We start from the raw sequence: 22830 nt of genomic DNA on the forward strand, positions 1-22830 counted from the left end.
GGATCCCTCCCCCCTAGATATTGGGAAGAATTACTTTACTGCAAGAGTGGTCAGGCACTGGAACAGCCTGCCCAGGGAGGTGGTTGAGTCACTATCTCTAGAGGTATTTAAGAAACGTCTAGGTGTGGCACTTCGGGGCATGCTCTAGTGGAAGAGATTGTAGGGGTTGTTGGGTTTTTTTTTGGTGTTGGCTGGTTTTTTGGTGTGTGTGTGGTTGGACTCAATGATCTCAAAGGTCCTTTCCAACCATGAAGATTCTATGATCCTATGATCCTTCACAGGGAGGGCTCCATGTACTTGGAAAGGGCTGTGGTCTGGGACATTCAGACCTTGATGAACAAGAAAGGGAGTCTGTAGGCCTGGAAGAAGACAGGGAGGCTGGATCTCCCAAAGACACTTCTCATCCCCAGAGTTGTGCAGCCATGGGTCTTTCCTTCCCCAGTGGGCACCCCTTGGATACAACCTCGTTGGGCCATAACCGGCAGCTTTCCAGTCTCCATCCACTCCCACCATATGGGGCACTCTGCCTAAGGCTGCCCTGAAGCCAAAGCACCCCAGGGCTCCCCTCCACATGTCCCCTGGGGTCGTGGGCTCTCCTCCATGGGCGCCCTGGTCTGCCTCCCCCAGCAGCACAGCACCTGATGGCGTTGGTGGCCAAGGAGTCCCCCCTATCCTCCCTGCCCGCCAGATTGCTGCAGGCAGGCCCAGGATGGGCTCGGACCCATTTCCCTGCAGCATGTTGAAAAGAGCACAGCAGGTTCTTAATGCTTTATTAGTTTGTTGTTTGTTTTTTTTTTCCAACACAGTAAATCCTCTCTACAACAACAGGTTAGTTAAATCCGGTTTACATATTGCCGTCTCGTGAGTGCTGCGGCCTTGAAGCCGCCATGACAAAACCAGGTTGCGCTCAGACAGGAAAATGCGTTAAATTCTGCTGCGACTGAGAAAAAAGGAAAACCAACACAAATCAAAAGAACAAACCACCAGGGAAAACCAAACCAACCAACAAAACCAAAGTGTGGGATTGAAGGCGAGCAGGCCAGACCACCTCCAGGGGAACCACACGGCACCGTGTGGATGAGAATGCAAGGGGAAATGAACCCCAAAAAGGTCAGGGACCGGACAAACCCTTATATATACTATGTATAGGTATTTATATATATATCATCTGGAAGGACACGCTGAGAAAACGAGAGATCACAGCGGTATCTACAGTAAAAAGGAGCTACGTAGCTTTCAGAGTCACACCCAGAAGGAAGCACATGGCAAAACAAAGAGGGGGACAAACGTGGATACTGCTGTTTCAGGGTGGCCATTCAACATGGGAGGGGCTGGGCAGGGCACAGGTCTCAGGGCCACAAACCCTCATATACCCGCTAGGAGCCCTGGGACCCCTGCGACCCTTGCCAGGGAGCAGGGACAAGGTCTGGGGGGCAAGTGCTTTTGGGGGGCTGGTGGGACATGCCTCCACTGGGCTGGTTCTCCTCACCCGGATGGTGGCACCTGGTGGGTCCCCTACAGATCCCTGCTCAGGTCCCCCACGGACCACCCGCAAAGACGCGAGCACCCATTGCCAGGGCCAGGGGCTCCCTTACCCTGGGTGCAGGAGGAGCTGGGCTCTGCTGCCTGTGGGGTGGGCCAGGGATGGCAGCAGAGGCTGGGTGGCTGACGGTGGGGTTACATGGTGATGCAGCTCTCCATGCCGAGTGCAAGAGGCTAGATCCAGCCAGAGCCAGTGGCTGGATGGGGCCCCGTGGCTCGGGGGGAGCCAAGCCCTTGAGAGACACCCCGCTCGGTGCGCAGGCAAGAAGCTGGGGGTGGAGGTGTAGATTTGGTGGGGGCGGCATGTTGAGTCTGGCCAGCTCTGTGGGCAAAGCCAGCATGAGGTCAAAGCCAGACACTGAGGTGCTCCCCATGTCCCATGGGTCACCCCACACTGCCAGCACCCTGTGGGGCAGAGGGTGCTGAGGGCTCCTCAGGATTGTGGCAGGGGAGGGGGGGGGCGTGTCTCATCTTATTGCTAACAGCTCCACTGTGGTGACACCCACAGGCTGTGGCGACACCCACAGGCTGTGGCAAAAATGGCGGGGGGCAGGGGGGGATTTGCCATGCGACATCCCCAAACCCAGTGGCCTCTGAGCCCTGGTGGCCTCAGCCCAAGAGCTGGGAATGGAACTGCCAGTGCAGCAGGGACCAAGCAAGCCAGGGCACACCGCCCCCTTCGCCCCCAGCACATTTTTGGTGACAGGTGGTGATTGTCCTTCTGCAACAAGGGACCAAGGAAGTGCCACCACGGGCAAGGGCATGGCCAGAGGCAGTGGCACCCCCATGCCACCCTACTGCCCTGATGGCTCCTGGAGCAGGCCTGAGCCCTCTCCCCCTGCCCCAGGGCAGCCCTCAGGGTTACATGACCGGGGCGAGGGGACAGTTTGGGGTGTGATTTCTCACAATGCTCATCCAGCTACAGGGCAGCAGGTCCTGGGTGTGCTGGAGGATCCCATGCTAGCTCTCCCTAGGGAGGGCTGGCTGGGAGAAACGGGAGCTGCATCCCCAGGAAGGACCCAGTGACCTCCCAGTGAGCACCGCTCCCCATCCCTGTCTCCTGTCTGGCTTGGCCAGCCATTGGTTGACCTTGGGGGACCAACCTACCTCCTGCGTCCTCTTCACGTCCTGCCATCCTGTCCACAGCCTGCTGTACGGACCCATCCCACCATCCTGTCCCTATCTCACCATTCTGCCCCTGCTCCCCCATCCTCGCCCTGTCCCCCTGCCACCCACCCTCCGAAGCCAGGGCCAAGCCGATGCTAGGGAGGGAGAGGACCGATGCAGAACCATGTGTGACTGCTGGGCAAAGCCAGGAGCCGGAGCTGGGAGGCAGAGAAGCAAAGCCCCTCTCCCTCTCCGGTACCAGACAAAGGGATGAGGCCAACAGCAAAGAAGACAAGTCAACCCCGAAGGAGCAAGGGCCCTGGTGGAGGATGTCCACGAGGTGGGTGGGTGCTGGCGGGTTGCTGACAGATGGGAGATGGCTCTGGAGGAGACGTCGGCGGTGGGCGTGGACCTCAGCACGATACCTCCATGGTGTGGTTGATCTGCCCCATGGCCTCAGTGCTCTCCGAGTGGGTGCAGGCACGTGGGCGGGTGCCATCCACTGAGCTGGCGCTGGTGAGGGAGGCCGTGCGGGAGCGTGCCAGGCGGGTCATGCTGGCAGATGGCACTGCATGGGCAGAGAGAGATGGCTAGAGTGCTCAGCTCCCTCCGAAAGCCAGCAGGACCTGGGCTGACATTGCCTCACGCAAGCAAAACCACCAGTCCTGCTCCCCGATGCGAATGACCCTGGGCACAAGCTTGCAGCATGCAGTGCTGTGACAACATGAGCAGTTCCAGGCTGGCAGGGGACAGCAGGACAGGGACGGGGCTCCCTGGGGCAGGCTGCACGCCAGGCACATCTCCCAGGGATGCGATGAGGCAGTGGGGACCTCTGGCCACCACACTCTGGGGAAGGAGTAAGCAGGGATGGGAGCTCTCCCGTCTCCCCAGGGTGCACAGGGAAGGTGAGACCTTCCTCCAGCCAGGGTGCCCAGTGTGCACATCTCCTGGCTGGCCTGGAGGAGGGCACAGCGGGCACACTGCTGAGACTGTGCCTGCATGGGGGCAGACTTCTCCCCATGCCATTTCTCAGCCCCGGGCCCCGGCTCAGGGTGCCATCTCAGGCAAAGCAGAGCAAGGCAGAGGGCACGTCGCTGGGAAGCGACTCCCAAAGGTGCCCAGGCAGCTCGAGGGCACAGGCCAGGCGGGCACCATGCAGCAGTGGGCATGGGCTGAGCAGCACTGAGCGGTACCTGTGCCTCCACTCAGCCTCCGATCCTTCAGGTGGGTGACTGGCAGGGGTGGAGCGGGAGAAGGGCAGGGAGGGCAGAGAAAGAGCGTCAGCCATTCTGGCCGCTCCGCAGGGCCAGGAGCCCTTGCCCAGCCCCGACGTGTTCGTGCACACAGACCTGCACACACACACACAGACACATGTGCCTGCGCGCATGGACGTTCAAACACACACACATGCGCACACGGACCTTCACACGCGTGCACACACAGGTGCACACACACACAGCCCCCCAACATGTGCTCATGGGCCTATACGCACACACACGCCCCCACAGGCTTGTGCACAGAGACCCTGTCCGCACACACACAGAGGCCTTGTAAACACCTCTGTGTTCACGTGGAGCCTGTACGCCCCACGCCCCTACGAATGCGGGTATAGGGATCGTGTGCACCTGCCCATACACCACCACAGTCGCAGGCACAGCTCGCCACCAGGACGAGCATGCAGGGGTGCCAGGCTCCTCTCCTGCAGCAGGATCAGCACACGCGCACGCAGGCACGCACACACAATGTGCACACGCAGCCACGCACCAGCCCCGCGCCCAGCCCTGGCACTCACTGTAGCCCATGCCTTGCAGGAAGTACTTGAAGGCTTCGGTCAGCTTGCCGGGCTGCGGGGAGAGAGCAGGATGAGTTGAGGCAGCACTGGGGCCAAGACCCTGGCTTAGCTCCAAGCTGCTTCTGGCACCCCTGTGCAAGACCCCTATGCCCACCTCAGTCCATCCCCTGCTAGCCAGCAACAGCACCAGTGCATGTCTCAGGGCCCAGTATACCCAGTTGACTGCAGAAATTGCAGGGGCTCACCTGCGTGACCTGGGGCAGTCCACCGGAGTCAGCCATCTACAGAGAGAAGGTCCTGCTTAGTCTGGAAGGGTGCTTTTGCTGTCCACCCTGTCCCCTGGTACCCACTGGCAGGATGCCACTGCTGGGGCCACCCGGCTCTCCCTGCCTGCCCCCCCCCAGCCCCACGCCCAAGACGGACCAGGAATGGGGAGATGAGGACATCCTGCAACCCTGGGGCAGAGGGCAATGGAGCACTTCAGGGGCAGCAGGCACTGCGTGCTTGCCCCCAACCACCCGCCTACCTTCAGGAAGGTGGTGTTGGTGGGATCCAGCTTGGAGTTACACTCCACCTGCGGGTGAGAAGAACGATATGAGAAGAAAGTGAGAAGAAAGATATTAGCCCCCTGGGGTGCCCTGAGGCTGGCAGAAGTTGCCCACGGGCACCATCACTGGCCCCCAGCTGGCACATTCCACCCAGCCAGGTGGAGACAGGGTTCTAGGCCAGCCCTGAGCCTGCAGAACCACCATCCTGTTGGTGGTGCAGAACCACCATCCCCCTTGGGGGGAACCTTCCTCCTGCCAGGCAGTGGCTGGGCAAGGGTGGGGGCTGGAAAGGGAGGGAAAGAGGGGGCTGGTGAGGCATCCTGTGTATCACACATGTGTGTACAAGCACACGGGTGGAGGAGGTGTGTGCGTGCAGTTAGACATCACGTACGAACATGGGCCCCTGCGCAGTATCTGTGGCTGATTGTGCAAGTGTGGACAACTACGTGGATATGTGCAAGCACATGCATGTGCTAGTAGCTGTTTGGGTCCAGGTGGCCAAGCAGGGAGTGTGCCTGTGTGCCGACACACCCAAGTGTGCATGTTGTGAGCACACCTGGACGTATGAGGAAGGGGAGGTTTTCCAGGTGTGGCAACCATGCACAGATGCACCCACACACATGAGCAGGTCGGTTTGCACATGAGCACACTCCTGCAGATGGAAGCTCACACATGTCTGAGCAGGCAGCGAACATGAGCGTGTCCATGCATGGGCACCGCCTGCGTGCTTCCCCACAGGCACTACCCCATTGCTCACCACCCCCTCTTCAGCAGGCGCGTTGTCTCCAACCACCAGCATCACGGGGCAGCTGGAAGTGAGAGGAGGAAGGGGCACAGTCAGGGCTTGGCCTGGGTGGACTCCACTGCCCTGGGTCCTCCCATGCCGTGCTGGCATGACTCTTACCGCAGCGTCTTGGCGTTGGGCACAGTCCCGGGACGGTTGATGTCCAGGTCCCTGCGGCTGATAGAGGAGAAAGAGGGGCAGTGTGAACCCGTGGGCAGGTGCTGCCACTAACACCATAGCACAAGAGCAAGGGCTCTGGGAAGCGGCACACAGCGCCGCTGTCCTGGCACCCCGTGGATGGAGGACCCCACGGCCATCTCTGCCATAAACCGAGCAGAGCCTGCACTGTGGGGTGCAGCACCCGTCGGAGTGGCAAGGCTCCCAACCTGCTATGTGCATGGGACAGATTTCTGCCCCCTTCCACAGACCTGTGCCAGCAACCAGTGCAGGAGACCAGGGGACGTGCACCCATGGCCATGGGCTCTAGGATGTGGCAAGGCTCTGGCACAGGTGCCACCACTCCTGCATCCCCAGCCAGCACCGGTGGCCAGCTTTGCATGGCTGCCTGCCTGTGCCGGCGGGTGATGGCAGCACCCTATAGAGGTCAGGGTTCCCATGGTGTCCTCAGGGCCACCCACCAGCACTGCAACCCTTTGCCCTGGTGCAGACAGGGACACCCAAGGTGCTCACCTGTTGTACATGTTGAGGAAGAGCTGGAGGTTGAACTGGTTCACCACGCTGCCGATCTGCTGACGATAACTCTGCACCAGCTCTGTGTTGTTCACCAGCTCTTCCTGTGCCAGCAGGGGACGGAGATTACAGCAGGCACTGCTGGGTTCCGCTCAAGCCCCCCACTCCCCTAGGCTTGCCCCATGCTGCGCCGGCCAGCGGGGCAGACAGGGAAGATGCTGGGCAATGTGGCTGGGCACGGCGGTGCTGCAGGCAGCACAAGCAGGCAGGACGCAGGCGTGAGTGGCACACCCGTCAAAGCAGGAGGGATACAGACAGGGCTTGACTAACCCCATCCCTGGGCATGGGGCAGGCCCCGTGGCACTGTGGCACCTGGCAGGCAGTGCAGGGCACAGGCCAGCTGACCTGGCTAGCATGCTGGGCAGGGGGCCAGTGGCAGGGGCCGGCAGGATGCGCAGTCCTTACCTGGCTGAACAGGTGGGACAGGACAGTGTCTGGCAGCGTGCTGGTGAGGCCAGAGAGCTGTGGAGGGAGCACAGGGAGTTACGGCACCACCATGGCTGGCTCCTGCCCCAGGGAGCCGCCAACGCCAGGAGCGGGTCAGGGCCCTGCCCACCTTGGCAGCTGCCCAGTCAATCCAGCCTTTGCCATTGGGGTCGATGTTCATGAGGACCAGTCCTTCAACCAGGTCGGGGAAGATGAGCTGCAGCAAGAGGGGTGATGTTCAGCAGGGAGGGGAGATGTCCCCAGGGCAGCCCCCCACCAGCACTGCTGCCCACTGCACAGGCATTGCACAGGTCTGACATGGCCCCGTCCTGGGAGTGATGGGAGACCTGTGGCAAGACTGCCCAGCCACCACGGCCAAGGCACTGCTGTCCTGCGCCCGCCCCCCCCGTCCCTCCAGGAGCGTGCCCAGGGGTGTCAGCTCCTGCTCTTCCCCTTGCCCTGGGCTGATAGCAACTCAGGGCCAGCCCATCCCAGCCCCAGGCTCACCGCAAACTTGGCCAGCACATAGGCTCCTGCCCCAACACCGATCCCGATCACATATTTGAACCTGGAAAGCAGAAAGTACAGGGGGGTAGCGGGCTCCAGCATGGGTTCCCTGGCGCCCCCCCTCCACCCGCAGCACGGGGCACAAGGAGACATGCGGGATGCCAGCTTAACAGGGACAACTCCCCCAGACCCACACCCTTGCCTCCTGCCCATCTCCCTGCCCAGCACCCTCAGCTGGCAGCCGTGGAGGAGACGATGACTCACCCGAAATGCTGCACCACACTGGGTAACATGGCAGCCAGCTGGTCCATGGACGGGTACTGGTACCTGTGGCACAGGGAGGCCCGGGACAGTGGTTATGGGGCCCACACAGAGCACAAGGCTGGGACAGGGCAGCTGCGCTGCCTGAAGCAGGCAGGGAAATGCCACCCACCTGCAAACCACCCCATTGCCCACCCTGGGCTGCCATGGGCTTTGACACCGTTCCGGGAGACCCACCAGCAGGGCATAACTGCCCAGGCAGTGACAACCCAGCAGGCAGGGAGGTGACATCCCGACGGGCATAGCGAGTCCCCAAAGCTGGCACCTACCCCTGAGGGAACTGCGAGGCTCCTGCCTGCTGGCCCGGCGCGTCCACGTGGCACACCACAAAGTGCTTCGTGATCTCCTGCATGTCCTCATAGTTGAAGAAGGTGTTGAAGCAAAGCTTGTCTGTCAAGGGGCAGGCAGGGATCAGAGACCAAATGCCCCAGCACGGGGGCCTGGTGGGCCAGGGGAGCAAGGAGAGGGATCACCTGCCCTCCCACTGCCCTTCAACTGGGAGGTGACATGCCACCAAAGCCCTCCCACCCCTTCCCTCCAGGCTCCTCGTCCCCACAGTAGAGACCACAGCCACTGTTAGCAAGGTGTTTGGGAGGCAAGGGGACGGATGGACACAGTCAGGAGGATGAGGAGTTTGGGATAAGCCTTGCCTGCTTGGAGGGATGGGACTGGGGGATGCAAAGCCTGGAGCTGTAGGACCACCTGGTAGGCAGCGGGATTAGCAGCCCGGGGTATTATTGGCCCTATCCAAGATCCCCAGAAAGGGCGCAAGCCAACATGGGATTTGAGAAACAGCTGCAAATCTCCCTGCTTGGAAACAGTCAAAGAAACTGCCCCAGCTCTGCTGTGGACAAGCCACCACTGTTGTAGTGGGATACAGCTCTTGCCAGGGCTTGGACAGCTTCTGCCCCATGGCACCATTGCCGGGACATCCCTCCCAAAAAACGTGGGGGCGAGGCAGGTTGTAAGGTCCATTGCAACCAACAGGATGCATCCCTGGGCACAAGAGCGCTGCTGTGATGGTGAGGCAGCTCATGTAGCACGCCGGTGACTCAGGCTCAGCTGCCAGTGGAGGGGGAGACGCTTCTCCCTGCTCACAAGGCACCAGGCATACTGGCTCAGCCACGGGGCACAGAGCAGGACAGGGGTTTGGGGTGTGGGTGCAAGGCTGCAGGCTAACAGAAAGCATAGCCATCCCCACATCCAGACCCCCAGCTCGGGGTCGCTCCTTCCCTGCTATTTCCTGACTCTTCCAGCCCCCACTAGGCCCTGCCACCAGTCAGGTCTGTGCTCTGAATACCAATGGGCCAGTGGCGGCAGTGGGGTCTGACCCAGCACCCCCGGCGTCTTGTCCCTGCCTGTCACAGGCAGGCAGACAGCCATCAGCTGTCATCATAGCCAAGAACTCCTTGCTCTGCCTGGCCCAGGCTTTAGGTTTGACTGAGCATCCAAACCCTCCTGGTGCTTTCAGATGCCTGGGGAGACACAACGCAGCCTGGGGACCTTCCATGGGAGGAGGCAAAGGAGCTGAGCCAGTGGCTTTGGCCAACATCCTGGCACCCCATGCACTCCCAGCTCACTCCTCCCTGCTCCTCTGCCCCAGGGCCCAGGGACCAGCACTCACGGTTGAGGCCCACATCGTGGTACGTCAGGATGGCCGGGCGATTCCCCTTGGGCGAGCCCCGGATGACCACGTGCAGCAGCCCGTAGGGGGTCTCAATGTCATGTTCCTGGGGGAAGAGGAGATATGGGGTGACGCCTGCGTGCCCCAAGACATTGTCTCCTGCCCCGCCATCCCACCCCTCACTGCTGCTTCCCTGGGCAGCTGGGTCCCATGGGAGCACAAGGGAGAGAAGAGCAGCCATCCTGGGAAAACCACCAGCTCTGGGCATCTTGGCCATGGCAGAAGGCAGGACAAATCACATACAAATGCCCCCAGCCTTCACCAACACCGGAAGGGAAGGGAAGGGAAGGGAAGGGAAGGGAAGGGAAGGGAAGGGAAGGGAAGGGAAGGGAAGGGAGGACTTGGAATAGGATAACAGGATTTAGGATTGGACAGGTGTATCATGGGATGGAATCACAGAATGGGATCAAGGGATAGAAGTTTGGAATGGGATGGGATGGGGTGGGATGATCCAAGAAGGCTTGGGACAGAAGGATTGTGGGATGGGACAGGTGGACCACAGGATGGGACAGGAAATCTTCAAGGGCCTGAGACTGAGGGAGCTTTGACAACAGGGTGGGGGGATCACAGCAAGGCCCAGCTGGCCTGGATTCACTGTGCCTGAGACAAACAGGCGGAGGTCTGACCCCAGACACCACATCAGGAAATGCTGCAACCTCATTCCAAAATGACAGCTGAAATAAATTTAAAATCCCTTGGTCTGAAATGGCTGTGCCCCCATACAGAGACCAGGACTGCCCCGTGCCTCAGTTTCCCTGGCTGGGAGGGCTCCAGCCTTGCCTTCACAGCCATCGTCCCCAGCCAGCAAGGGAAACTGAGGCTGCAAGCCCAGGTGCTGGCCAAGGCATTGCGTGGGGACAAGCGACCAGGGGTCCCCTCCAGGTGCCCACGCCTGCCAGCCAGCCAGCCCTCTGGCAGTAACCTCAAAGGTGGGATCTGGCGCGTGCAGGAGTATCGCACGCCAAGCAGGGCTGGGCAGGGGATGCTGGCAGGGTGCCCAACTGGCGCGGTCCTTGCTGCAGGTACTGGCAGCCCCGTGGATGGGTTGACGGGAGGGGAGCGGGTACATGGATGCTCCCATGGGTTACACACCACCAAGGACTCTGAAGGACATATGGGCCTCAGATGGGAGGGACTGCCTGAGGACAGGGTCTCCTCAGTGAAGTGCCTCCCCTAACCGAAATCCACCATCCCTGGGGGGATGCAGTGCCCGAGAGCAGCTCAAGGGCTCTGTGGAGACAACGCTCAGCTCCTCAAGGGCATCCTAGCCCCAGCCCTCATCCACAGCTGTCCCTCCACTCCCCGCAGCAGGCGATGAGCAGGGACATTGCCCTGCAACAAGGGGTGGGGAACCTGAGGCAGGGGGAGGGCCTGGCCCAAGGTCACAGAGCAGGAGCCATCCGTGTGGTATGATCCTGGGCACAGGGCTGCCTCCTTGCTGTCCCCATGCCCACCATCCCCATCACAGCCCCGACAGCTCAGCCTGCAATTCCACCCCAAAATCACAAGCCCGGGGTGGCGGCTCCTTCCCCAGCACTGCTACCCACCCCCACCCCTGCAAGCCAGGGACATCCCTGCTCGTGGTGCAGCCTCTGCAGCATCACTGGGTACCACAACTCTGCCCTTTGCTGCAGGGATGCTGGCTGGAGGGGAGAAGCCAGGGATGCAGGGGATGCAGGCAGTGAGGAGGAGGGGCACCAACAACCAACAGCCCCACTGAGGATGGGCACAGGGGCGCAGCACCCATAGGTGCCTGAGAGAGCCCAGCCCTGCCCAGGTTACCCGCTCACCTCTGCAGTGCTCCCACCTCACTTACCCCCCCCTCCACACCAGCCTGTTGCCATCGGGTGTTGCCACCACCCCAGAGGCTGGAAAGCATCCGAGGGATTGCTTCAAAATGGCAAGAGACCCTCTCCCTCTGCAGCTCTGGGAGTGAGGAAGGGGCAGCGTGTCCCCCTTCCCCCCCATCCCCATTAGCAGTCAGTCCCAGCCGCTGCAGCTGTGCTCACTCAGCCTCAGCGCAGCATCTCCACCGGGCTCAGGGAGGACATGCTCAAGGACAATGCGTCCCCAAAACCTGCAGCAGGTCGGGGATGCAGCAGTGGGGCTGGGAGAAGAAAGGGCTCCCCAGAAGCAGATCCCCCCCACACCAACGTCTGCCTGGCCCACACCAAGCCCACCTGGGTGCAAAGGTCCAGGCTGGGTGAGCAGGGGAGGTACTGGAGCAAAACTCCCTGGGAAGGGAGGGCAGCAAGCACGGGAACGGTGGTACCTACCCCATCCCAGCACTCAGGCATGGTGAGGAACTGGGCGGACGATGATGAGTGGGCAGGGTGAGCCAAGCACAGGATTCCGGCGTGGGGCACAGCAGTGCAGCAGTGAAGCAGAGCTCTGCACTGGCTCAGCTCCTCGTCTCGATTTATAGCGGAGACCCAGCCCTGCGCTAAGCCCTCCCTCTCCCTTCCCCCTCGACGCGACACGCAGCCCCGGCAGGTTTGGCCTCCATTGCGGGCGAGCGCTGCAATGGAGCCAGCGCTCAGCCATTGGCTGCCGCGGGAATTATTCATGCTCCAATTGGCCCCAAATACCCTTGTTTATGAAGAAAAAATGCCTGGAACTGTGTGGTACCTGCTCCATCTTCCCTCTTTCAGCAGACCAAGACAGTCAGGGCTGGCTGGACAGGGTTGCACTTGCACTCCTTGCAAAACACACAGCATCGTCACGGCAGAGCCTGGCAATGCTCACCTGCACTCATCATGCACACACACACAGCTCCGGCCCCTCGCAAACATGCAGAATCACGCTTGAGCCTGCAGCCGCCCAGACCAAGGCCCTGCAGCAACACACACACACCAGGAAGCACGCATGCACCCACCAACAGATATGGGTGCACTCTAAACACACAGGAGAAGGATGCAGCAGGCGTGCTCTGCACATGCACGTCACCAGGCACATACATGCACAGGAACACGTACCAGCACAGACACACAGGGGCCAGGCAAAACCATGTCCCCCCACATGTCTGTGCATGCGACTTCAGAAAAATAAATACAACAACCCACGCTGAAGCACATGCACCTTGCAAAATGCTTGCACACACCACAGGGCTGGCCTTGTGTGTCTGCATTGGAGCATGTTCCTGTACATGTACAGGCACGGTCACATGCATATAAGGAGCACACCTGCTGCACCCTTCTCCCGTGTGCTTAGCATGTATGCCATGGCCATCACTCATGCGCACAGATGCACAACGACCTGCACACACACAGGACCTTGTGCACATGTGCATGGAGAGGCAGGCACTTGTACACGCGTGAACACTGCTCAGACACCTGCATTCCCTTATCCGCTAACATGGTCATCCCGCCTGCTGCAGGCAGGGGATGTGCAGGATTTGGCCCCAACCTGGATGTCACCAGTGGCGGGCAAATAGGGCAGGAGGAAAGACAACCCAGCAGCGCTGAGGAGTTGGATCCCATCCCTGGGCTGACGCATGCAGTGTGCACACGCACACGCATGTGTATTCCCCTGTGCACGTGTGCGCAGGCAGCCGGTTTCTGACCTGATTCCAACAGGCTTCGCAAGAGGACAAATCTGTCCGCCTGCAGCTCACACACACAGACTGTCCCAAAACCCCCCTGGCAGGCTCTGGGTGCCATCCCCCTGCACCCTGCCTGCCCCTGCCCAGCCCAGCACCATTGCCTGGCTCAGCACAACTGGCACCCAAGCCTCTCCAGCACAAAGCTGGGCATTCATGGATGGAGAAAGAATCCTGTGGTCCCTCCAGCACCTGCCCAAAGGGGGCGGAGAGCCACATGCCAGTGCTGAATCAGGGCAGCCTCCAGCAGGGATTGATCCAGCCTCCCCGCACAGCACAGGGATGCTCTGTGCCAGCTGGAGCCTGCTATCACCTCTGCATCATTCCCACCCCGGCAGCTCGCCACAGTTTGCTTCTACCATGCCCTGGCATGCACCGCAGCCATGGGCAGAGGGGGGTCCGGCTGCCATCGCCAGCACATGCACAGGCTTCCCCACATGGCAAAGCCCTGTGTCCTCGGCTTCACCCAGCAGGCTTGTTCCTAGAGAGTCTCTCATGTCTCATAACAGGGATGAGCCAGTTTTTCCTGGGGAGAGCCCTTTCCCTGACCTTGACAAAGGATCACCCAGAGCTGGGGTGGAGCCACTGAAAGCAGTGTCCTGCAAACAAGCCAGGGCTGGGCAGCCAGGGGGTCTGGACGTGGGAGAAAGGATGGACAGACAGATCAGCAGTGCAACAGCATCCACCTTGCCTCCACCAAAGAAGCTTTCCTCTGCACTGCTTTGTCCTGCGAGGAGCTCAGCCCCAAGCCTGGAGAGATGCATCTCTGCCAAGGAAGGATGGCATGAGGGGCAGCCCAGCTCCCAGATGGTTCCTCACATGGGTACAAAGCCATTTGCGGCTCTGAGTGCCGTTTTTGCTTTCTTCAGCCCTGCTACCTGTGGGACCAAAGAGCGCGTATGTGGGCTCTGGGAAAAAGTACGATGCAGAGGGGCATGAGCAGGCGAAGACACAAGGCAGCAAAATAAAGGGGAGAAGGGGTGGAAAAGCCGAGGTGAAGTAAGGCATGAATGGAAAAGGGCGGCAGGGAGACGGGAGGGCTAGTAAGGCTGACTCTGCTTGAATGGCATCAAATGGCATTACCCCCTCATTGGCTACTAGCAGGTGGCCCATACCTCCAGCAGGGCCAAGGTACCCAGGTCCCAAGGCAGAGGCACCTGCCCCCCCCGGCACTCCTGCGCCCTGGCTTATGCCAGCAGCCCCAAAGGCTTTACTTGGGCTGGCGGTGGCAGTGGGAAACCCCCGTCCCTTGCACTGCCCTGGCCAGGCCAGAGCATCTCAGGCAAGGGAGCAGGGACTGGCTCTGGGGAGGAGCAGAGGGACAGTGAAGAGCTAAGCTGGGGGCTGGATTGAATTACCCAAGGAGGTGAGCGAAGAAAATGGGGCAAGAGCTGCCCGAGGAAGGGCAGGCAGACCCCAGCCTTTGTGGGGAACCAGCCTGTGAAGTGCCAGGGTTGGAGAAAGGAGGGGGTTGCCCCAGCACAGCTTGGGAAGTTCATCCCATCCCCGTCCTGAAGCTCTTGGAGGGAAACAAGAGGGTGCAGGGCCTGGCTGGCTTGGGAAAAGCCACCGTGGTCCTTGCCCGGTTCATTATTTTAGGCACCAAGGGTGTGCAAGCGCATGGCTGTGTCATTTGCACTCTACCTGGTGCCCACCAGGGACACGGTTCAGCATCACCACAGGCCAGTCCCTGAAATATCAGTATGTAAAAATTGTCCTGCTCTGTAACATCCCCTGCATGCCAACCAAGCCCTGCCCCAGCAGAGCTGAGTGAGAGCCCCGCTGGGAGCTCCGGACAGCCCGGCACTGCTGCCTCCCTCTCCCTCTTTGCCTCCCTCTCCCTCCTCGCCCTCACTTCAGTGACACCAGGAGGTTTGGTTTCCCCTCCAGCAGTCAACAGGGATCGTGAGCAAGCCAAGCAAGGAGCAGCCAGATCCACACACCCGCCGCTCCTGGGCCCAGCATCTCCGCCAGCTCTGGAGCTGCTGGGAAGGGTGGCATTTCTTTTCCTCCACTGCCATTTTGGAATAATTTTTTGTCCTCCGAGAGGCCCACCCGAAATCTCCTACCCTGTGAACCACAGCAGCCACCCCGCAGCATCCTGACGAAAGTCCTTGCCCTCCGCCCAGCTGCACCTGCCACCCACACACGTAAGTGATGGCAACTGAGTGGGCCAGCCCCACAAGCCTGGGCACTGCTTTCTGTCTGCCAAAACAGGGACCTGGTCTCCCCTGCCCCTCTCCCAGGATGAATGAAATACAGATTTATTTTATCCTTGAAGGTGCTGCTGCTTCAGTGCTGGACCTGGCAGGGCTCAGCCAGCACCAGCCAAGTCCACCTTCCTGGTAGTCTCAGCCACTGGCAAAGCAGCAACATAAAACCTGAAGTCAGTCACTGGTGTCCCTGAGGACGTGTCCCCTGGGAGGGAAGAGGCTTTAGGGAGAGGGTCCAGCAGCCCCACTACCCTCTCTCCCACCTACTGGTAGCCAGGTCTCTGCAGGGCAAGCCTGGTGCGGGATGAGCTTGGGCAGAGGTGTGAAAGCGATGAAGACCAATATGGGAGCCAGGCATGAGCTGAGCCCCTGAGAGCACCGAGGCCACGTTGTGGGGAGGCAAAACAGAGGTAGGGAGGGAAGCAGAGGGACCCTGCTCTCCCAGAGAGGTGGGTGGTATGGGGGGCAATGCCCCAGCCCTCCAAAAAGAAAGAGGCTTTCAAACATCCTTATGTAAGCAGGGAGCTGGCATTGCCCGGGAAACCATTGCCATGGCAATGGTAGAGGGGCTGGAAAAGCAGCTCAGCCCTCCTGAGAAGAAATTCCCTGTTTTAAAGAGGTTTTGTCCCCGGCCCGTTGCCAAATGCCCGCCAGCCACATCCAAGAGCCAGCACCGAGCATGCCTGGCAGCGTCCCCCCATCCCCTCCTGCCGGGGACCGCAATGGATGTGCAGCCCCGTGCACAGACACCAACCAGGCACCGCAACCCCATGGAAGAGGGGGACGGCAACACCCTTGGGTCCGCTCAGCGCCCCCGCAGCCTTCCCCAGCCGCAGGCTGCTGTCCTATGCGGGACCCATGGGTCGGGGGCACCCCCCATGACTGCTCCTACCTTCCAGTCCGTGTCCACAGCGGAGAGGAAGACATCCGAGTTCTCCTGGGGTAAGAAGGAGCCATCAGGGAGAGAGATGTCCCCCTCACCGCCCCTCACTCCCACAGTGCCCTCCTCCCACCCAACTCGGGAAGCCCCTGGACACCAGAAGCACCCACTCCCTAGGGCAGCGCTGGCCACAGGGGGACATGATGCCCACACACGTGCACACACACACACACGCATCTGCAAGACCTGCACGTGCGCACACACACACAAGTGTGTATGAGCACGTATGTGCAACACCTTCACACACACATCATCACACAGAACCGGAACCCACGCTCGCCCATGCACGTGCAGCGATACAGCATGTCTGCACACACACACGCACTGAATACCAACACACACGTGCACACACGTGTACCCAATTCCAGCACCCTCCCTCAAGCTCCCACTTAAGCACCCACGTCCTGGCACCCCACGTGCAGGAGCCACAGCCAGCGTGGTCACCAGACTCACCAGCTCGGTGTCCTGGCCCCGCAGCAGCGGCTTCTCCTCAGTGAAGCGCAGCTCATGCAGCCCCGCCATGGTCATCTCCTGCAGCAGCAGCCCTGCCCGGGGCAAGGGAAACGTCAGTGCCCGCGGGGACCTGCCTTGGTGGCCTTTGCCTCAGCCCCCTGGAGCCTCCTGGGTCTCCATACCCATGGGGACAAGACCCAAAGCAGCTTCACTCCACCCATCTACCACTGAGACTTGGTGCTTCGGCTTATCCGGGGGCCACAGTGAACTGCTGGGAGTGGAAGCAGGCACGGGGCAGGCAGTGCCTGGAGGAGCTCAGCTCCCAGCTCCCACCTGTGTCCAGTTCTCCCGGTTAGGCCCAGACTTGTCTCCAGGGCATGGTCTTAGGCAAACTGGGAGACCAACCTGGTCTGTCTACACTGGTTGCCCCTGTAAGCACTCAACCCAGGGCAAGAACATGCCAATTTCCACCCCAGCTTCCAGCATCAGTCAGAGAGAGAAAAATCCAACATTTTGGATAGTTTTAGGCTGCAGACAGAGGCGACAGAGGGAAATCTCCCTGCACAGCCAGAACAAGGGGTAATGTTTCTCAGCCATGCTGGGAGGCAGAGGGATGCTTTGAGCAGCAGGGGAGCAGAGATACAGTCTGAAGTTTGTATTGCAATGATGGGAGAAAACCAAATGTGAAGCCTTTACTCCCAAATTCTTCTCCTTGCCTACAAAGCAGGTGCTGGCCAGCCAGCAGCTCAGCCCCAGAGCTGGCAGGGCCAGACTTCACCATGGAGCTGCCACTCAGCAGAGAAGTGAGACTGGATGCTGCTGAGCAGGGCACCAGGACTCCATACCCTCAATGCCGGCATCTCCAAAAACATCCCCAGGCACAAACCCAGCCTCAAAAGCAGAGAGGAGTGCCCCAGCAGCCGGCTGCACACAGAAGGTGATAGACATGGGGACATGGGGGACAATCCAGGCTCCCCCGTTTGTAGAGTGGGTGGGTAACTGGCAGGTCCCAGTGCAAAGGCATTATCTGCACTCGGGCAGGATCCAGATCTCAGGGGTTTACCTTTGCAGCCTCTGCTACCATCCCTTCCCCATGGCCAAGCATTCGGATGAGTTGCTGCTCCGAATGGGCCAGCACCGGTCCCACATCCCCTCCACCGGCTACCCACCCTCTGCAGTACAGGGCCGCGCTAGCGCCATGGCAGACACAGACCCCACTCCATCTGCAGCCTCTGCCGAGCCTGCTCCACACTTTGTTCACCGTCAAGCCTGGGTCAGCCCAGGCTAGCAATGTGGAAAGCCCAAGCAGTGCCACGAGCATTGCAAGACCAGCAGGAATACAGGAGCTGGTCATGAACTCCCCTCCAAAGCCCATTTTTGCTCATCCAACTGGGTTTTCCATGCAAAACCTGAGAAGGCTGTGCCACCCGGCTGCAGACACCACACTCTGCTTTGCTCCTTGGGAGCCATCCAACTAACCAGAGCTGCCTGGAGGGAGAAACACCGCTGCTGAGCCTCCCAGGAGTCCCAGCGCCAGGGGTCTCCACGTCACCCCCTGCAAAGAAGGTCCCATTGGGTCAGGGGCCATGCAAAACCCCAGTGGGGAGAGGTGCCGACAGCCCCGCGGAGAGGCACATATCTGGGGTGGTGCTGCTCCAGGCCAGGCTGCTGCTGGGGAAATGGCTTTGCGCAAGGGGACGGCCCCCACCTGCAGCCCACCAGCGCAGCCACTGGACCAGCCAAACAACCCTGCAATCCCCTGGGGCACGATCCCAGGGTTAAAAAAATGGGATGAAAATCAGCCTCACCGGTAGCTGGGTCTAGAAGACAGCAGGAGCGTCCCACGCTGACCACGCCAACCCACCGTGTGGCTGCAGCCCCAGGGTGGCTGGGAACAGCACTTAGCGATGATGAATGCCTTTATTAATTAAAGCCTCCAGCTAATATGGGAGGGAGGGTGGCCGAGCAATGAGGAAAGGCCCCGTGACCTTGCTGGCTGGCTCATGAGGGACGTGGCAGAGCCCTGTGCCATCCAGCATCCTCAGCGCGGGACCGAAAAGTGGTGCTGAGCGCAGGAACGGAGGAGGGATTGATATGTCAGGGAGTCCCACAGGCGCAACAGCCTGAGAGCAGGATCACAGCCACGCTGCTGGCTTCCCAGGGGGGCTCCGCTTCCCATGCCACCACACAGGTACCCTTGTCCCTGCTCCTGCCAGCGCAGCGGTGGGGCTGCGGGGCAGTGTCACCCAGTGCAGCTGGGCCACCATCGCTGCAGAGGGCTGACGAGGAAGCCACGGTTCCGGGTCTCCTAGCTAAAACAACTCCGCTCCCATTGCACGCCAGAGCAACATGGCTGGCAACGAGCCCTCTTGCCGGCAGCTGGCTCCAATGCTCCCCAACAGCGCCCAACCCCAGGGTGCTGCGCCAAGCACACCCATCTCTGCTCCCACTCTGCCTTCCCAGTGCAGTGCCACCATTTCCTGGGCACAGCTGGGACGCCTCCTCCCGAGCCCCATGCCAGTCCCAAACCCCCCAGCACGACATTAGTGCTCTATTTGGGACTAGTGCTCTGCCCCGCCAGGGCATTGCACATAGAGACAGGGACAGAAACAGCCACGTTGGCTTACCTTCCCCAAGGATCTGCAGCCCAGGGTTGGCTTACGGGAGAAGAACCAGCTCGTGGCAAGGAAATACACTATTCTCATCATTATTATTATTATTATTATTGTTATAATCATATTATTATTGTTATAATGATCATCATCATCATGACGAGGCTGTGGGAAGGGTTTAACACTGGTCGGCGTGTCTGGTCGGAAGGCAGGGGTCCCTGGGATGATACACCAGCCTTACGGAAGTCTCCCCATTGAGTGTCCCGCCCTGGCACAGATGTGGCACCCAGGGGATGTCGGCACGGATTCTCTGGGCTGACTGAGCAGTGTGCAACAGACTGGGGAGGCAAATCCAGAGGAGAGAGGGCTGTCCCCCTGACAGACAGTGAAGCCAAGGCAGCCTTCAGCAAGGCAGGGAAAGGGAGGAAGGGAACCTGCAGCCCAGTCCGAGACATGGAAGCATGCCCACAACACCATCCCCTGAGCAGGACCGCCGAGGAGCCACGATGGGGTGCAGCAAAACCCCAATGCGACACAGCCTGGGCCACCTCCCACCCTGCCGGCGCAGGGTGAACACCCACGGCTTGCTCTGGCCACCTGGGGCGGGGCACAGGTCTGCATCCCAGCAGCCCACACAAACCAGCCCAACGGTGTGGTCCAACTGGGGAGCGCAGGAGTGGGCAGGCCACAGCGGGAGACCCACCAGGCCAGAGGGGACCGGGGACAGTGCCAGTGCCGATGCAGCGGCTGAGCACCCTGGGCTCGGGGTGCGGCGGTGGCAACAGGGGACTCCGCGGGGGCGCAGCCTGTCTCGCAGTAGCAACCCCCTCCCCAGCCCCAGTCCCACCCTCGGGGCACCCAGGCAGCTCGGAGGCTCCCAGGGGAGGTTGGTGGAGGAGTGGGGACTGCAGGGATCCTCCAGCATCACCACCCCCCCACCCCACCTGTCGGCTTGGTGGACCAGCAGGCTGCCGGCTCAGCATCCCCTTCCCCCCGCCCCGCCCCCCCCCCCCCTCAACCAGCAGCACCAGGCTGGGCTTCCCCCGCTGCAGCTCCCCAGGCATCACCTCCCGTCCCCTAAAAAGCCACTGCTCCCCCCAAGAGCCCGTCCCTGGGGTAGAAGGGGGGCGCGGGGGGTTGCGGGGGCAGCGGGGGGAGGCGGCAGCTCCATCTCGCAGACGGGAACCGGTGGCTCTTTCCCCCCACGACCCCACCGCGCCAGCGCCCCGCTCCTCCCAGCCTTCTCCCTCCAGCCCGCCCGCAGCGGGGGCGGCCGGCCCCGCCGTACCTGTCAGCAGCTCGATCTTGTGCCGGAGCACCTTCATGCCGGGCGGCGGGTCCCGGCGCCGCGGGGCGGGGCGGGGCGGAGGGAGGGGGCGGCGGCGGCGGCGGGGCCCGGGCGGGGGGCGAGCGCAGCCGGGGCTGCTGCTGGTGCCAGGGCGAAGCGCTCGGGGCGGCGCAGGGGCGAGGCTGAGCCCCGCGGGCCGGTTCCACCCCCGCGCCGGGGCTGGAGGGGAGGGGACGGGGCGGGGAACGGGGCCGGGAGCGGAGGGCGGTAGGAGGGCGACGGGCCCGGGCCGGGGCTGGGAGAGAGGGGATGAACCGTGAGCTGGAGCGGTGATGGGGGGTACGCGGGAAAGGAGCGGGGCGGGGGGGTGTGAGAAGCGGGCGATGGAGCGGTGGCGGGAGGTACACGGGAGATGGGGCGATGGGGGGTTACAGGGGAAATGGAGCGATGGGGGGGTTACACGGGAGATGGAGCGATGGGGGTTACAGGGGAAATGGAGCGATGGGGGGGTTACATGGGAGATGGAGGAGGCGTATAGAATCACAGAAGGTTGGAAGGGACCTTTCAGATCGAGTCCAACCATCAGCCCAACTCTGACAAAACCCAGCACTAAACCATATCTCTAAGCACTGTGTCTGCTCGTCTTTTAAACACCTCCAGGGATGGTGCCTCAACCCCTTCCCTGGGCAGCCTGTTCCGATGCTTAATAACCCTTTCAGTGTAAAAATTTTTCCTAACTTCCATCCTAAACCTCCCCTGGCGCAACTTGAGGCCGTTTCCTCTTGTCCCATCGCCTGTTCCTTGGGAGAAGAGACCGACCCCACCTGGCTACCCCCTCCTTTCAGGGAGTTGCAGAGAGTGAGAAGGTTTCCCCTCAGCCTCCTTTTCTCCAGGCTGAACACCCCCAGCTCCCTCGGCTGCTCCTCACCAGACTTGTGCTCCAGACCCAAAGAGAGGGTCTGGAGAGATGGAGCAGGGGGTTACATGGGAGGTGGAGCAATGGCAGGTACACAGGAGATGAAGCATTGCCATTGGGGGTGGGACTGTAGGGAATCATGGAGGTCCCAGAGCTGGACCATAATGGCCAATGGTGGTCCCTGTCGTTGTGGGGTCCCAGGAGCAGGGGACAGTGGGAGCCTTGGTGTGTCTCACGTATGGGACCAGGGGGCCTGGGTGTCCCCAAGAGCAGGGGATGGTGATGATCAAGGTGCCTGGGGAGGATCCTAGGACAAGAGGGAACCTGTGCAAAACTGATACCTGGAACAGAGCCGCTATGGCCAAGGGGACGAGGGAGCCCCGGGAGTGAGGCCATGAAGGCCAAAGGGCGTGAGAGTATCCAGGAACAAGAATAAGGATGACAAGGGACCTGGCGGTCCTCTGGAGCATGGGCGTGCATGTTCCCCTGAGCATAGGATGGTCATGGTCAAGGGGTCCGGGTGGTCCCAGGATAAGGGGGACCTGTGCAATGAGGGTCCCCACAGCAGGGCCATGATGGTCTGGGGGTGCCAGGGAATGAGGATGGTGATAGCCATGGTGTCTGAAGGATCACCCAGGAGTAGAGGCCATGGCTGAGGTGGTAATGACCCCCCACATATTGATGCTGGGAGCATAGGGCGGCAGCTGTTTGGAGTAGAGCAGGACACTGGGGGGTGGCTGTTTGGGTCCGTCAAAACCAGCGGCTGTGAACGCTGCCATGGGAGTGGGGGATGGGGGCTGGAGACAAACAGTCTCACAGTGGGGAAGATGCAGGACCCTCATCTTCTGTGTGAGGCACAGATGCTGGTGGTGCCTCCCTCCGCCCTGGCTGTGATCCTGCATCATCAGGGGCCAACAGCTCTGCAGGGCAGCCAGTCCGCGGAGGTTTGTCCACTGCCCTTGTAATGGTGCCCGGGTTTCTAAAGGAGCCAGGGGCTCCCAAGGTGGCAGGGTATGAAGCATGGCTGTGTCCTGAATTGGGACAGCTGGTCGAGTGAGGACAGAGGGTCCCAGCCTGCCCCTAAAGCAAGGGCTGATCACCACTTCCCTCTCAGCTGGGCAAGCCCATCCTGCCGCTGTTCCTTCCCCTGTACTTTGGTATTGCTTTAATTAATTTTTTCCACAGTTAGGGATGTAACAGCCTCCACTCCCAAGTTGCCTGAGGCAACCGCACAGGACATGCCACTCAAAACTGGCCCTTACCGAAACATCCCCATGGGGAAACTGCAGAGGACCCCATCACCTCCCCTCCGTGGGCTTGGTCAAACCCAGCCCCATGTGATGCTCACC

General features: G+C 60.9%; 1 protein-coding gene across 2 annotated transcripts; it reads right to left on the reverse strand.

The window, feature by feature from the left end:
- Positions 1 to 759: 759 nt before the first annotated feature.
- Positions 760 to 20627, reverse strand: NDRG4 (NDRG family member 4). Of its 2 annotated transcripts, XM_054200902.1 has the most exons (17): positions 20566 to 20627; positions 16666 to 16757; positions 16165 to 16209; positions 9402 to 9507; positions 8047 to 8167; positions 7721 to 7783; positions 7457 to 7517; positions 7080 to 7166; positions 6929 to 6985; positions 6464 to 6567; positions 5894 to 5950; positions 5747 to 5798; positions 4968 to 5015; positions 4687 to 4722; positions 4442 to 4493; positions 3843 to 3881; positions 760 to 3217 (listed from the first exon to the last, which is right to left on the reverse strand). In XM_054200902.1, the coding sequence occupies exons 1-17, from the start codon at positions 20600 to 20602 to the stop codon at positions 3063 to 3065; spliced, it is 1212 nt and encodes a 403-aa protein (XP_054056877.1). In that variant the 5' UTR covers positions 20603 to 20627; the 3' UTR covers positions 760 to 3062. The 2 variants fall into 2 exon arrangements, with proteins under 2 accessions (XP_054056877.1, XP_054056878.1); XM_054200903.1 differs by lacking the exon at positions 3843 to 3881.
- Between the last annotated feature and the right edge of the window lie 2203 nt (positions 20628 to 22830).

Source organism: Rissa tridactyla, chromosome 4, assembly GCF_028500815.1.
Source record: "Rissa tridactyla isolate bRisTri1 chromosome 4, bRisTri1.patW.cur.20221130, whole genome shotgun sequence".
Taxonomy (NCBI): Eukaryota; Metazoa; Chordata; class Aves; order Charadriiformes; family Laridae; genus Rissa; species Rissa tridactyla.